This window comes from Pseudonaja textilis, chromosome 1 (assembly GCF_049901715.1).
Source record: "Pseudonaja textilis isolate UNSWEBS1 chromosome 1, rPseTex1.2, whole genome shotgun sequence".
Lineage (NCBI taxonomy): Eukaryota > Metazoa > Chordata > Lepidosauria > Squamata > Elapidae > Pseudonaja > Pseudonaja textilis.
In genome coordinates this window covers 248,700,552-248,717,486 of record NC_141990.1, presented here as the reverse complement: position 1 = coordinate 248,717,486, position 16,935 = coordinate 248,700,552, and the positions used below count along the sequence as shown (strand labels likewise).

The 16,935-nt window shown below is 34.4% G+C and overlaps 1 protein-coding gene across 1 annotated transcript; it reads right to left on the bottom strand.

Annotated features, from left to right (window-relative positions):
- Positions 1–637: 637 nt before the first annotated feature.
- LIN7C (lin-7 cell polarity scaffold C) lies at positions 638–15,582 on the bottom strand. Its single transcript, XM_026706194.2, has 5 exons — positions 15,524–15,582; positions 9,656–9,774; positions 8,071–8,142; positions 6,177–6,386; positions 638–4,136 (listed from the first exon to the last, which is right to left on the bottom strand). The coding sequence occupies exons 1-5, from the start codon at positions 15,558–15,560 to the stop codon at positions 3,981–3,983; spliced, it is 594 nt and encodes a 197-aa protein (XP_026561979.1). The 5' UTR covers positions 15,561–15,582; the 3' UTR covers positions 638–3,980.
- Positions 15,583–16,935: the final 1,353 nt, after the last annotated feature.

Here is a 16,935-nt window from a genome sequence, read left to right as displayed (position 1 = left end):
TCCCAAATCTAGCCAGTTGCCAAACAAGCAAATAAATCACAGCTTAGCATACATGAACTAAATGAACACAACACAGCACAACACTGAGAAAACAGCATTGACAAGTCAATGTTAATTTATGTAATTTCAATTTTTTTCACAATTCCATTGATTATCCTTTGTAGAGGAAGAAAAAGTTCCTTCAAACTGACGCTGTTAGAAAAACTTAAAAGACACTCAAGCCTTGTGCCATGCTTTCAAGGCATCAGAAATAAAACATAAAAGATTGGGTATGAGAAACATTTGTCACTCTAAAGTGCAATAAGCACGAAATTAAAATGGCTATACTAATCCTACCATTATCAGTACAGGAATGATGTATTAAGGCAGAAGAAAGCAGGTATAGTTTGACACCTGTGGCTTTTGTCTAAGCTGCTCAGGTATCCATAGCCAAGCTCTGAAGAATGATATATATGAAGATTTTGAACCCAAGTTAATGTAAATGTAATCCCAGTGTTTCATGATAGAACAGAATTACAACTGTACATTTTATAACAATAACATCTATAACATTTATAACATTTTATACCCAGAGCAGATATATGATTGGAAGAATACTTTTTACTTCTGATAATAAATAAGTACATATAAACAAAAATGAAATTTCAAATATTTATTTTCAAGTTCCTAAAAAATAGGGTTGTGGAACAGCAATAAATACATAATGATGATAGTGTTTTTAGTTTTTGCTGATTCAATTATTGCATATATGCACATGTCAATACACTGTAGTCAATGCATGTGTTCAGTGACATTAATTTCTTGATTCTTGATTGAACAAATTTAATCTGAATTTAAAAATGAGAGTTCAATCTTGCTACAGGATCCCATTTATGAAATATTATGGATTACAGCAATTAAGAGGTTTGAGTGAATCTTTCAGTTTCAGTTTAACATTAAAGAATATGATTAATTTGTCCTGCCCTGCTGTATTTATTTGCTCCTTGCTATTAATGTCATGATATTGTTGTCATTGTCTATTCCTTTGTACAATCATGATTTAATCTCACATAGTTTTTTTTAGGACAAGCCCACAAAACCCAAAAAGAAAAAAACCCCCACTGAGTTAAGCACTAATTTTCAGATTACAATCTTATGTTCATTTGAACGTAGTAAGTTTGCATAATATATTATAAAACTTTATAGCAGTCCTGGCTACTCCAAACTATTTATTTAGAGTAATAAAGCACATTGCTATGTTCAATACATGAATACATTTTATAATAGCCTTTATCTCATTTTATCTTTCTTTTGAATATAGTAAACTCCAACACAAATCTAGCTGTATAAAATATTTCCTGATTGGCCCAACAATTTCACTTGGTCTTAGTCAATATTAGTTGCTTCATAAAAATATACAATTAAGCCTCATGGTTCTACAGACTGTTTACTGCTGCCAGCTGCAATTCACTGCTGTCTTAACAAATTGAAAAAAGCTTATTTCATACAGTTGCTGGATTTCAATAACCTGTACTCTATTATTCTAGGCAAACAGACAGTTGCTAAATGCCAAGAAAGCATTTACAATTACTTGTACCAGCCTCTACTAATTTTTATAGGGTCACCTTATTAAACAAGATTATGCTGACATAGAAAGAAAAGACTATTCCTATGACCTTTTATATTTTACTGCATATTCTAGTCATTCAGAAGGCAGATGTTATCAGACTCCCTTGAATTATAACAACCAGCAGACACTCAGGCAAATGTTACATAGATCACATCAAGGATTCTTAAGCTGCAAACTTGAAATCTTCCTTTAGTTCCTTAAAGAGGTGGGAATAATAACAATTTTATCTCAGTCAAGGAGTAAAGCTGAAGAGAGATGACAAAATGATGAGGAAAAGAACAAGGCTCACATGTCTACCTCATAATTGAAACTTTAAAGGTCATGGGGAAAGCAGAACAATACTTTCTCCCTCCCCCCCCTTGCATAAGATAGTAATACGATGGCTGAATGAGTTATTTAAAAATACCAAAAGACAATGTTCGGTATATTGTATCTAATGACCTCCATTCTCCAGGGAGCATAATCAATGGCCAAACTCACTGTGTCAATTTTGTGAGAATGTTAAGGCTCTTTGATAACTGACGTTTTAAAGTGGAGATGCAGAACCCAATATGTAAACCACTGGATTAATGCCCACCACCACCACCACCACCACCTGACACAGCACTGTCAGTGATTGGAACTGGTAAGAACTGCAGCTTAACAATGACCAATACAAATGAGGTTTCCATTCATTTTAAAGTCCCACAAAGTAACCTAGGGGCCCAACAGCATAACTCTACTGCTAAAGACACTTTGTCATGCTAGGCAGTGCATGCTTTAAAATGGAGGCAACTTTTAAGAGTTTTAGCCCTTGCTGTTTTGAAACAGAGCATTACTAGTTATGACAGGAAGATACAGGATAGCTCAGACTAATTCCAGCCATCATTTTCTTCATTTTCATATTACTTCAGTAGTCATTAATAGCTTTCTTGCACACTACTGGTACTAGGCTTTTTTTAAAACAGATCACAGAAAAAGGTATCTACTAAAGGATGTGAAAGCAGAAAGATTATCTAGAAAAAAACTGTCAGATCAGTATTATTTAGTCTAGAATCATGCCAACAGATTTACACAATCTTTTATGTGTTATTTTTTCCTAGAACGGAGTATCTTTCCAATGTTAACATTTTTGTTTAAAAAATTCATAACAGTTCTTAGTTTTTTTAGCTACACTCTAAAAGCAGAAAAAAGCATAACTGAACTCTGCATGTTGTAGAAAACATTAGAAAGTCATTCAGAATCATTCCTGAAGTAGATCCTTAACATTGTTTTCAATGAAAAACTACCCTGATAGAATTGAGAAAATTCAACATTCCTTCCCATACTGATCATCTTGATAATTGTGTAAAGTCTACAAACAGGACATCAGCACAATATTATTCTTCTGATCATACTCCCTAGCCAAAAGTCATGTTCTCTAGCACTCAGAGGTAAACTACATCCAACAGTGATGATAATACAGTTATCATAATGATCAGAAGCACAAACTGTTTTGCCCTCCAAGAGTATCACTAGTAAACTATATTTAGATAAATGAATTAAAAGAGAAAACTTAGGAATATAAACTTAATTTTTCTGCACTGCATGTAAATATTACCCTCCTAAATAGAAATACAAAACTCTGCAATTTCAATAAATGTTTAGAGATCAATACAAAGGTATAAATTATTGGAATGCTTACTGCTAGATTTTAGAATGTTAAGCACTAAAGTTTTAAATAAGAGATCACCCGTTGCAAAATATTCATAAAACAAGATTAGATGTTGGAATTGTCAAATATATAATTATGACCAAGACTTGTTCTAAAAACTTGTTCATCAAAAATACAAATTGTACTTAGCCATAGAATTATGACTATTTGCATGAAGATGACACACTTTCATGCCAAGATCTGTATTATATCTTTTACTCAAAATATTTTATCTTTTAAATAAAGCCAAATTAAAAAAACTACTAGAAAAACAATGATACAAATGCTGAAACTAGCTTATTAAAGTATACTTAATTAATTTACAAATTTGTCTTTGTTAAGTACAGGTTTGAATTTTAAATAAGTATTTGTAAAATCACAGTTACAAATGTTTATGTAAACTTTTCTTCTGAAAACATTAGAATATTCAAGAGATTTGTAAAAGACCAACATATTAATAAAATGAACATATTTTAACTAAAATGTTTCCATGAAGAGAATATACTTTTCCTTGAATTATATGCACAGATCTGCATCCAAATGAGTCTTTTAAATAATATCCAGCTGAAAAAGAAGCAAAATCCTTGCCCCTTTTCCAAATATGAATTCTGTTACACCCTGTAAAGTAGATGTAGAGGAAAAGAGCCAGAAAATCTACTGTAAGCCATCCATTCCTATAACACTTGATGTAATTCAGTATTAATTCTGTTGCCTGCGTTTTGCTGATCTCATTTTTTCAAATCGTGATTCCATCTCTTCCAGGACTTTGGGTGTATAGCGTACAACCAACTTAACTTTTCCTTGAGCTGCTTTTAGAAGTTCTACAGCTTTTTCATGGTGCTCCCCTTCAACACTCTGAAAAAAAATACATATATATGTTATATATTCCATTAGTATGCATTCAACAAGTATTCTAAGAATCAAGGACTGTTATTTATAATATAAGATTTATGTTTCCTTTTGTCCTCTCCAAACCATTCCAAATTAAAACCATGTTTCTCAAATCGTGAGTCCTGATGTTATTAAGTAACCCATACAATGTTTTCATCATCTCAGCCCATGTAGATTGCATTCATTTCCTTAGAAGCACACCATTACTATTTCCTCTAAGAGACAGGAGGACCTGTTTATCTTTCTTCCCAATGTGTCATTTTCAAATTCTATTCAAGTATCCATATTGTAATTGAAAATGACAGTTATACATTGTAATTATGAAACAATGAATGTGAATATACTCACTCTTAACTACCAGTGTTCACAGGAAAAGAAACAACTCAAAATTTATTGTCAATTTACAAGTGGAATCAGAAAAGTAAATTTTTATAAAAATTCAAACTAAAACATATGTGAAGCAAAATGTTTATAAGGAAAAAAGTTGAGTTTTAAATTTAGACACATAGAAAAAATAGTGAGAAACAATTTTTCATAAATAAGCTTCTACAGTTGTATACAAAAGTTTAAGAAAACAGAAACATTCTTTTTAATTTTTTTTAAAGAAAACAGTAATATAGCAGGTGACGAAGTTTGAAACCCCTTCCAGTTGTTTCAGTTAGAGAAAAATTGTTAATACCACCTAAGAATTGATTTATTCAGCCTGTGCCTGTAATAGCCAGGTGAAGACAATTCCACAGGTAAGCAAATATAGTTTTAACATTTTAGAGTGGGATTCTTCTGTCTGTTTTCAAGACCACAAATGCTTCTAAATATCTGTTTGGATATTTGAAAATACAGATCATTCTTGCCAATCATCAAACATCTATTCTGCTTTTGGGCTGTATGGCAGTCAGTGACATAGATAATATTTTCTTCTATTGGCTAGAAAATATTGGGCAGATAAAATAATAGATTTTCTTACGTAACAGCCCAATCCTTATAACCTTTCACTAGGCATTAAAAACTTGACTTTTCCATCAAATATTTAAGATCTGGATAGTTTTTGTTTATATTGATTGTGAGGCATCGCATTATTATTGGTTGCTAATTGTTTTTAATTATAAATGTCATTTTTAATTTTTTTGTTTTGTTAGCAGCCTACAGTCATGTATATGAGATGAACAGCTATATAAATTTATTTAAGTAAATACATTTAAATTTATTTAAGCAAATATATTCTAGCAGCAAATATCGGGAAAAACATATTGAGTATCAATATGAAGGCCTGGTTTGATTAGACAGATCAATTGAAATATAAATAACAATAATTTGTTATTGCAGTCTGATTTAATTGTGCAGAGAACAGCCAAAAATTTTTAGTTATCCCTATGTTTCTTTTTTGTTTACATAATACAAATTAAACTCTTGCATATAAGCCTAGCATTTAATTACTGCATATATGTTTTATCAATATTCTGACATACATTTTGATATATGGCATCAATAAATGAATTGGGAAATATAAAAGCATATGGATAACTTGCAATCAGCACACTCATTTAGCATGTACATAGATCTAGATGATAATCAACTTTGTAATCAAAGACCAAACTTTTAAAGCATGCCTAACTTAATTTTATCTAAAAGGAAGTTCTCAGAGATAAATTAGATTAAAAGAAAATACTGGATCTTAATGATAAAACCCAATGTAACTAGGATAAGCAAGCCAAACATTTCAGCTCCTTCATTTTAACTATAATGATAGATTTCTTAATGATATTCTGACAAAACCATAGTTGCTTTTTTTAAAGTGTGTGCTCATTGTCTTATTTTTAAGTTTAAATGTTACTTCATGAAATGTCTGTTTGAACTACCAAATTTATAAAATTTCTCAAATACAGTTATATTTCTCTGAGCATTTCAATTGCAAACTACAACCACCATTAAGTACTTTATATCCTTTTAATGCCCTCAAGCGGTCACACTTAGCTACTACAAGTGGAAATTGAATTCCATCCCTACCACTCCGTTTACAGAAAGAAGTTGGTCTCCACGCTTCAATCCCCCGTGTCTATCAGCAATACCACCTGGGATAATTCGGGATATATAGATTGGAGAATTTTGCTCCTTGCCGCCCATGATGTTGAATCCAAGCCCTTCATCTGTTTTGGGAAGTTCAACGACTCTGGGATGTGAATGACCTTCACTGGCGGCAAAAGCAGCAACTGTAGCCTATAAAATCCAGAAATCTCCAGTTTATCCTCCAGTTCATTGGATGTATTCATTCTAGCATCAATTTCAAAATATCCTGAAACTGAAATTGTTCAAAAGGCATAAATGTATTCAAGTAAGTCTCAGAATTGCATTCTAAAGAAAGTACAACTCATTGAAACATATCCACATAAACTGTCAAATAATTCATTTACCATATTTTGTTAAAAAAAGCAGGAAGTGAAGGTTTCATAATCCTACCTCCTCCCCATGTGCATCTTGTTCCCTTCCTTGCCATCTAAATTTCTAAGCCAATTTTAATGTTAATATTATTTCAATGTTTTAAATATTATTTTAATGTTTTATCTTGGGGTTTTTTTTGGCTGTAAACCACCTAAAGTCACTTCTAGGCAAGATGGGTGGCATATAGGTTTAATGAATAAATAATAAATACATGGAATGAGAACACTTGGTCTATTTGTACTTTTTGAAGTGCTACAGTTTATTACATAGGCACATTCTTTGTAACAAATGCAGTATGATGTATTTTAACTTATTTTGGAACAAAGTACAAGATGTTTAATAAGAAACAGGTACAAGTGGATTAACAACAAATGTTCCAAAGCCAGACCGTATCTTTCATTCTATTCTGTCCTTCAAGATCGAAAGATCAGATTCCTGCTACAGGTAGTTCTCACTTACTGACTATTCACTGACCACTTTGAAGTTACAAAGTGCTGAAAATATAATTTTATGACTACTGCCTGCATTTATAACCTTTCCAATACCCCTCAGTCATGTGATACTCTTTATAGTCAGTACACAATGCCTTGCAACCAACCTATTTTGTTATTTTTCCCTTGCAGAAAAAGAAACTGGAGAGAAAGGGATTACAAGAGAGTAAGCAGGTACACAATGAGGGAACACACATTGAAAATAATCGGCTGGTGCCAGCTGCTGAAAGCAGTAGTGTTATGGTAATGTAACAGCCTTATATTTTCCTTATTGTATTCCTGTTTTCCCCCCTCTCCTCTCAGAGAAGAGAAATTGAAGATGAACCGATTTCAAGAGTAAACAAACACACAATGGGGAATACACAAGGCTGTTTGTGTAGCACACACTTGCAAGTACCAACTCCAACATATTCCTTTCAATGTGTACTTCCTTCTATATGCCTACATACTTTCTTCCTTGCCAATAAATGTCAATACAAATATTAATTCCCTTCCTGTATATTATCCCAGCATCAGGGAGACCATTCAAAAAGATTAGGAGGAAAACCAGTCTAAGGTATAAAATTGATTAGTCTTGGGAGTTTTTGAACCAGAAAAACACAATTGCAGACATGCGATTTTTCACTTTGCTTAGCAATGCAGATCTTAATTGTGATCATTAAATGAGGACTACCTGCATTCATAACTTACTATCTATGTGTATGTGATATACACAAAAAGTACCAATCCAGCAGGTATGTCAATTAGAAAGTATAAAACATGTAGCAAACTTGTGTAAATGGATTAGTAAATATTAACTACTTCAGTTCATTATATGGGGAAAATTTTAAAAAGGGCAGTTCAATAGTAGTGGCATCCATATACTGAAACTATTATTCACTGGGATATATTCATAGTTTAATAACTTAATTAGGAGTTGCTAGAAGAAGTTCACTCTTAAGTACATTTTTCATTTGTTAGCACAATCTTACCTTTGCTGTAGCATTAGCTCTTACTTCTGGGCTACTGCTGATGTCCACAGTCTCATACACATGTTCATATACCTTTAGAAAATAAAAATATTAATATATGTTTTAACTAGGTAGGGATCATTAAGTATATAAGCAAACTGTGAAATTATATTATAAAAATCAAACTAAATCCTGACATTAAATTGTCTAACTCTTTGCTTCTAACAGATGAGCATCTCCTCATTACATTTTAAGTAGGGAATTTTGTATTTTGTCATGTAATACAGATAATCCTTGAGATACAACAGGTAACTTAACAATCAATCAAAATTATGAGTTCTTCCAAAACTACATATGATTTTGTTTTAAAGTTATCTCCATACATATGATTTTGTTTGAAAGCACCTCCGTGATCATTCACTGTGTCCATGGGGACACTGCAGCCCCATCTACCTCCATCTGAACCTGATGGGATCCCATAGCACTTGAGCTTGCTCCCCAGGCTTCCTGGAAGCAGCCACCATTTTCAACGCTCCAACAATTCCTTGTGAAAATGGCTCCTTTCAGAGCTTTCTGCCCTGATCAGCTGGATGTCGGAGACTGCAAACTTCTTCTGGCTCTTGTTAGCCTTTGGGAAGCTAGTTGTCTGCATTCAATTTTTTATCCCATTTAAAAACCTCATTTGCTAAATTTACTGCATATCCAGAAAGAGGGTGACAAAATCTGTTAAATTACTTACCTTCATTCCAGTCTGAAGAGCAGAGGAAAGGAAGCAACCGAGCAAAGAAAATTTTTCTGCACCATCCTTCAGCTCTGGAGGAGCTGAAAAAAAAGTTCAGTCCCAAAGCAAAACTGTCTAAAGCACAAATATACAGCAAATGGCCATGAAACTGGTCCTAAAAGGAATCAGACAGACAGCAAAAAGCTTTCCCAAGCCTTCCAAGCTTTTTGCTGTCTCACTTCTTTAAATCAAATAAATTTAACAAATGAGGTTTTTTAAAAGGGACAGTGATTGGAGGAAAGAGATGGAGATTTTAATTTAATAAAACCTAATTATTGGGGGGGGGGGGAGATCAACAAGTCTGTCCCTCCCAGTTTTGGTATGTTTTTTTAATTGAAGAAAAGTAAATTTCTGGGGAAGGGAGTGAGAGAAGTGGGATAAGCAAAGGCTTTAGAGTTGGTCCTGGAGCTCTTGGCTTCCCAAAGGCTAGTAAGAGTCAGGAGAAATTTGTGGTCTTCCAATGGGCAGCTGATTGTGGCACAGGCTCAGCCCACAAGATGGCCAAGCATAGAGGCTTGTTTGGAAGCCTCTTCGGCATTGGAATGCAGCACTGGTCCCTAATCTGGGCTCTTTTCTCTGCTGGCCAGTTTTTTGATTTTACAATTCTTTATAGACCCAGTTGGATGGTAGGCATCCTCTACCCGCGAAGTCCCCTTGCTCACTTAATGACCTGCAGGTTCAGAATAGGGGATGTTAAGGAGGCTGTCTCACATAACGATTGTCACCACTTGAAACCAATTGTCACCACTGGCAACCGTAACGGGCAGGGTCCATTAGGGCCACAAGTCAAGGACTACTGTATATGCATTTCAAAAATACACTTACCTCCCTTACAGCATTACAAAATTCACTTTGAAGGACCCTTTGTAAAGCCTGCAATTTTTGAGGGGGTACCTCACCACTCCTTTGTAACTTTTCCAGCAATTCAATAGCTCGGCAAATATCTGGAGGAAGATATAACAAAACAATGTGAACTACTGAACATTACACAAATAACATTTTTAACACCTTGACATGGCTGCCCACAATATGCTATTCAGTAACATACCATTTCAATTATATTCAGATATTCCCTTTACAAAGGAGTTTCTGTATTTCCCATTTCAAATTAAAGAGTTTTAAACAAGGCAACGCTAACTTATGATTTTTCTCCCCTACAATGTGAATATCTCTAACAACTTTCAAAATTTCTATAGTATCTCAGAAGGGATCTCCCTATCATATTATCCTGTTCATTATTTTCATAACTTTTTGATAAAGCTGCACAAGTTAACAAGTTTTACATTATTATATATATATTTATTTTGTATACTATTTAGCATCAATTAAGAGTTGAGTGTTTATAATAAATATAATCATAATCATTCAATGCATATTTTTTTGGAAATTGGATCCATAATGCAATAATACTATCCAAACATTCTTATTAATTTTCTATTTGATTTGAGCATTCAAGGTAGCCTAGGATTGCATTCCAAATATAAAAGTGCATAATATTTAATTGAAGATATCCTATCTTTGTGTAAAATATTTCTGCTTGTTTGAATGTAACCATACGTTTAAACAGCTGTGACTTTTTTTGCATTTCTTAAATCCAATTCTCAAAATCAATTCTCAAAACAGCAAAAGAAGGATGAGTTAAAGTACTGGAAATTCTTCACGACTGATCTTTCAGCTATTCAAACTTTATTTCTTCGTTTTTTTATAGGGTGATAAAGGAAAGGACACCACTTCATATATAAATTTTATCCTAGCTGTGCTCAATAGTTGCAAATTTAAATAATGTGGCTTGGTGGCATATATTCCATAGGAATTGTGAATGCCTTGGAGAAAAATCCCAACTAATGCAGACAAACATGTGCAAAATGTCTTCCTAAGGAATAAAAACTGGAAAAGAAATTTGTTCTAAATAAATATTCTATATTTTAAAAAGTGTGAATGATCTCTGATTAAAAAAAACATAGATATAATTAGTATACATCTTACTTTTCTTCAGGAGAAGAAAAATGAATTTTCTGCATGGATTAAGATAATTCACAGAATAGAGTAATCTTAAAATCAGGAGCCTTTGGTAAAGATAGTGCCAACTATATTTGGTGTGACATAATTAATGCAAATAAAAAGGGGAATACTGATGGTAAAATACATTTTATCTTACAAACACCACCTTATTGTTGTAGTATAAATCCTTGAAACTATTCATTATGCACACTTTATTGTAGAGCAGGAATGGGTAAGTAATAACCTGCCTTTGGTTGCTAAACCAGTTTTGCAATTCCAAAAGGCCCTTGTAATCAATCCATTTATTTAAAATAGAATAATTACTAAAATTAGTGACCACTAAAAATTTTATGGACTAAGGAAACAGAGTTTAGCAACATTGGATAAGTAACTTTTCCACAATTTTCTAATTCTAATTTTAGAAAACATCTTGTAAAAATATTTGTTCAAAAATATTTTCCCTTCTTCAGTAAAAGATAATTCACAATTTCAATTCTTTATCCAAACCAGAATAATCATTATCATCTTTTTAGCCATTGTCTATTCACTGCAGGATGAAGGCCTTTTCCGCATACTGTATTTCCAAGCAATATGATCTTGAGCTTTCTTTTGCCAATTGGGCCAATCATACTTGCTAATGTTGTCATTCCATCTTGTTTTAGGACTCTTTCATGGACACCTTTTGTCAAGTGGGATCCATTCTATGATTGCCTTGGTCCACCTAACAACAGTTCCTCTTGCTATGTGACCAACCAATTTCCATTTCAATTCTTCACTCTCTTGATATTGCATACTTTCGTTTGTTCTTTAATCCATGTATGGGACTTTCTATCTTGTCTTGTAACGCTGAGCATGTGTCTTTCCATGGCTCTGCGCCACTCGTAACTTTGTATAGATTGTAAAGTTAGTGTCCATGTTTCACCAGCGTATGTTAGAACAGGTAGCAGAGACTGATCAAAAGCTCTTCTCTTCAGTCATAGGGGGAGGTTGTTCTTGAAAATTAAGCTTGGCTTGCCAAATACTTGCCAATCACATTTAACACACTATTCAATTTTCTTTATTGTATGAACTTCCATTGAGATCCATTGGCCAAGATATACTATGTGTATCTACTACATTTAGTTCTTCTCCAGAAATTTTCAAAAATTCCTTTTTTTTGGTGAATTTATTAAACATAATCTGGCTCTTTTTCAGGTTTATTTTTAAGTCAAATGGTTCTCCTGCTTTTGCAGTTCTTGAAAAAAAAAACCAGAATGATAGCGTTCCTAAATAAATGTTACTCAATTCATGTTTCAGTTAATTCCTTAAAGAATTACAGTACTATTGTATATGCCAGGGTTTATCATGTCTCATGTTTCAAGATCTCAGAATAGGCCTTTAGCAAAAGCTGAAGTGGCAAAAGGATGTTAATATAATAGGGCTCTATGTTTCCTGCATAAAATGTTTTGCAAGCAACTGCCAAAAGCTTAATTACTGGGTATGGAAATCATTAACTTTGTTAACCATCAAAACAGCTGAGCAAAACCAATATTTTCCACAGCAGTCTTTGAAGATTAGAAATCAAAACATAAAGGCTTCACATGACAAAGGACAGGTCCAACAGCCGAGTCCAAGCATCATATTCTTTTGAATATTGTTTAATTTGTCTTGAGTGACTGAAAAGCAAATGATAAAATACTGTCCAGAATAAATATAATTACAATAAACCACTATAAGACGTCTATAATCTCAAAAGCTGTGACAGTTCCTGTTCTCTAAACGTACTGACAACTACTGATAAACATTTCATAAGATATAATCAGCGTAACCAAGCTTTTAACCATTGGCAAATGCTTTTCGATTACAATTATGACTTAAAAACTGGCACACTTAAAAACTTCTGAGAATGATTATATATAACATTAAGAACAGTGGTTATTTATAGATTTCTTTAAATTTTGCACAAATAGAAAGTTAAGGATATGTGCAAGTTTTTATTTAGATATCCAATATTTAGTGACAGATTATTATATTATATTGGGAAATTTACATGTTTCCTTTTTTCTTTGTGCACAATTCTTCAGAACTTTAACAAGCTTTTTAAAATCCAATAAAGTTATCCAGGTCACTCTTTTGGTTTGTTATTTTATATCCTTTTCGTTATTAAGATATCAGCTAGCTTTTTTTGTATGTTAAGTGTAAAATCTATTTCCATACATAATTTTTGTAGCTTGTCATTTTTAAATTCATTTTCAAATCAGCCTCAATCTTGCCAGGTAAAATCTGTTGCTCTTCCATAACCTCTTTTAAACACAGTCCATCTATACAAGCAGACACCTTTAAAATTATCTTTTGGGTCCATTATTCAAAAATATGCATCAGTATGTCAAGCATTAAAATATTTTGCTTCATTCTGCATTTAAAAATTGAGTTTAAGTGTTCTTCTTTAATTGTAATCTTTAATTCCTTCTTCCTTTAGTGTCCAATTTTTAAAGTCTTTATCTTATTTTTTATAAAAGAATTCAAAATAACAGTATCTATGTATATTGTATTGATACATATATATATATATTGTAAAACCTGTTGATCCAAAGGTTCCCAATAGGTGAAAAGCAGTTAACAAGCAATTGTGGAAAACGATTAGAAAGTATGCAAACCCAATGTCCTTTCAAAGATCCTGTGATTTGAGCAACATGGTTATTCCCTTCCAGAGCTCTAAACCTGCAGGAAAGCACTATCTTACAGTCTCTTTCAAGGAGCCCTTGTGGGCAACCTCAAATTCTCTCCTTGTCCAGAGAAGAATGATCAAATAACTGGTCTACCTGCTGGCTCTTCATCTCAGCATGGATGTCTGATTTTTACAGAGCCATTTTCAGCCTGTGATATGTTGGGTGTTCTAATCCTCTAGGAAAATAGATGTTGTAATCGTAAATCTTGCAGAAGAGGCAAGACAGAAAACAGTAAGTTTCCATTTAAGAAGCTTCATTATTTGTGATATTTTGAAATATCTTGGATCTAAAAGGACATTGAGCGATTCATTTGGAATATGGTTTTGATCCAATTACTCTTGTACATCTGACTTTGCAAAAATTTTGCCATGAGGATAAAAGGTGGAAGACTATTTTTAGTTTCTTAGAGAAAAGTCAGATGTGCACCAACAATGAAGAAAGCTGTATTAGGATATGCTATCTAAATTGTGAATTTGGACAAGCTTCCTAATTCAAGACTTTTCTAAACAAATCTGAAAGGAAAATAATCTAATATTGTTCTTTAATCCTTACTTGACAGTTCATTTAATGTTTGCTTTTACTGGATGGAAAGATGCACATCAGTCTTATAATGCCCCAGGCATTGGGGCCAGGATGTTAAATCATTGGTGCTCTTATATTTTGAGTGTATACATGGGAACCAACTTTTTTTTTTACCAGGGCCTTGTTCTAAATTGTTTTAAGTTTTTTTAAAAATTGACATTTTATATGGCTTGCCTCTGGTGAGCCATGTAAATTTGATAAATGTTAACTGAAGTAAAATTAAATGTTCTAGTTCAACTGCCTCTTGGGTACATACATATTGTTACTTCACAAATGACTGGAGATATTTCATTTTTAGTTAAATAGTATAACTTGCAGGCAACCACATAATTTGGGACTAAAAATACATCTGCATTTCATTCAATCCAAGGTACATTTAAAATATAGAAGGAAATGGCATCTTCCTTTAGTCCAATGAAGACCCTATTTGACCATCCAAATGTATGCATATGAATTTGGAATGGGCCACAGAATGGGTAGCCTGTATGTTAATAATTTTTTTCTCTTGGCTAAAGCATTAATTGTGCTTTTTATGAATGGATCAAAAAGTGCTTCCACACCAAATTTTTTCTAATTGCTTTACCCTTACTAGAACATAATGGTTCCTAAAACATCATGAATATATTCAACTAGCTGACAAATCACCTATCAAAAGAACTTCAACATCATCTGGATTTAAACTCAGGTAATTGGATTATAGAATAATCCAAGATTAGACTATTTTTGACTTTTCAGCCTAGCCTACATCCCTGGTACTTCTTGAAGGCTTTCCTTTGAAGTATGGACCAGAAAGAACCAAACTCTGCTCAAGTTCTGAATTGAAACAAGATTGTCCAGGTACTTAGCCATAGCGCATATTGAATTTGACGCTTTTATTATTGGCTTTGTGTGTATGTGTGTCCTGTAACGTTGTGTGAACCCATCTCCTTTGGTTCAGTAGATTCTACAAACACCCAAAAGGAATCTCTGTATAATGCAATAATGTTAAGTTAATCGCGTTATACCAAAACGGCCTTAAATAAAAGGAGGCAGCTCCCTTACGTTCATCGTTGGTGGATATTAAAAGGCTCATCTTTTACAACATAAGCTTTCATCGGGAGCGGCAACTTCAACGACCGACCCTTCGGATATTGTTGGATTACAACTCATCTACGCGGGTGAGAGCTGATACGGGCTCTAATTCCTATCAGCATCTGGAGAACCGCCACCCCTCCTCCATACAGCCAAGCTCAGGATATCTCAAGCGCCTGCCAAGCCCGGTGGAGAGCTCAGAGTGCCTCCCTCGCTTTTTTTTTTTTTTTACACACACACACACACACACACACACCGCTTTTAGTCGGTTCTTCAAATTCCCCCACCCGTCCCGTCTCCCCTCCAGGAGCCGCGGCGCTTCTCTTCTCACCTCGCTCCAGCCGCACAGGTTCTCCTAGGGCCGCCATCTTTCCCTCCACCTCCTCTCCTGCCCTCAGCTGCTGGAGCGGAAGTGACGTCAACGGCAGGCATTGCTGTTTAAACGACGCGAGGCCGGCAAAGTAAACGGAACGGTCGAGTTCTGCCTTCGAGCCTTCTTGTCTTGTAGACTCGGCGGCAAGTTTGGCTCTTTCAATGAAAGCGTGGCTCCAACTATTGCCCTCTCTTTGCCCGGAGAAGGTAGATCATTTTAGTCCGAAAGGTGTCCCACCGTCAAGAGGCAACTGGACTTTATAGTTTTTCTTTGAAGATGTTTCACTTCTCCAAGAAGCTTCCTCAGCTCTGACTGGATGGTGTGGAATGGAAGGATTCTTTGCAGGCATTTGTATCTTTTTAGAGAGTGTAGTTGAGGCCACCTGGAGGTTTATCTGGGTCCTCAGGGTCACCTGAGTAGTACAAATTTCGGTGTGGAGCCTTCATGGAATTGTTGAAAGGACCATGTTGTAGAATGGAGATAGATAATGTATCTATCCAGTCCAATCCCCACCATCCATCCACTCAGAACTGAAGAAGCTTCTTGGATGAGAAGTGAAATGTTGCCTCTTGAAAAAAAAAGCACCTTTGGGACAATTGTGACTTGGATGACTGAGCATCTCCATAGACACATGGCTCATTTTAGTTGTGCCGGCATCACTGTGAGATTTCCTGCAGCCTGGAGAAAAGAAAAAAAAAGCCTGCCAGATGAACTTATTTTGGCTTCAGACTGTTTCCTCACTGAGTCTGTATTGAAAAGGAAGGAAGGATGGGAGGTTGATAAAGACCCACAGCCGTTGTGGGCTGGTTCCTGTGCAAAGCATGAGAAGAGCCAAAGCCATGCCAAAAGAGTTTACAGGTAGTCCTTGACTTACAACCACAATGGGGGCCCACATTTCTGTGGTTAAGCAAAACATTTGTGTAGGTGAATTTTGCCCCATTTTACCTGTGACTTTTCTTGTCATGGTTGTTAAGCAAAACACTGCAGTCATTAAGTCAGTAACACAGTTGTTAAGGGAATCTGACTTCCCCATTGACTTTGCTTTTCAAAAGGTCTCAAAAAGTAATCCTGTGTCCCTGGAACACTGCAACCGTCATAAATATGAGTAAATTGCCAAATGTCAGAATTCTAATGTGGGGATGATCATAAGTGTGAAAAAATCTTCATAAGTCACTTTTTTCAGTGTTGTAACTGAAGTGTCACTAAATTAACTACTGAAGGTCAAGAACTACCTGCATTTATTAAATTTGTATGCTGCCCATCAAGCCAAAGGTGAATAATAAGCCACTGTTTGAGAAACTGGTTAAATCATCATGCTAACCATTGCCTATTCACTGCAGGATGAAGGCCTCTTCCACATGTTTTCAACC

What these genes read in the sequence shown, in the direction of transcription:
- LIN7C (XM_026706194.2), bottom strand. Translation starts at nt 15,560, where the DNA reads ATGGCGGCCCTAGGAGAACCTGTGCGGCTGGAGCGAG. An exon ending in ACCTGTGCGGCTGGAGCGAG is followed by an intron (nt 9,775 to 15,523) that starts GTGAGAAGAGAA and finishes ATCTTCCTCCAG; the next exon opens with ATATTTGCCGAGCTATTGAA. An exon ending in TTTGTAATGCTGTAAGGGAG is followed by an intron (nt 8,143 to 9,655) that starts GTAAGTGTATTT and finishes TATTTTCTAAAG; the next exon opens with GTATATGAACATGTGTATGA.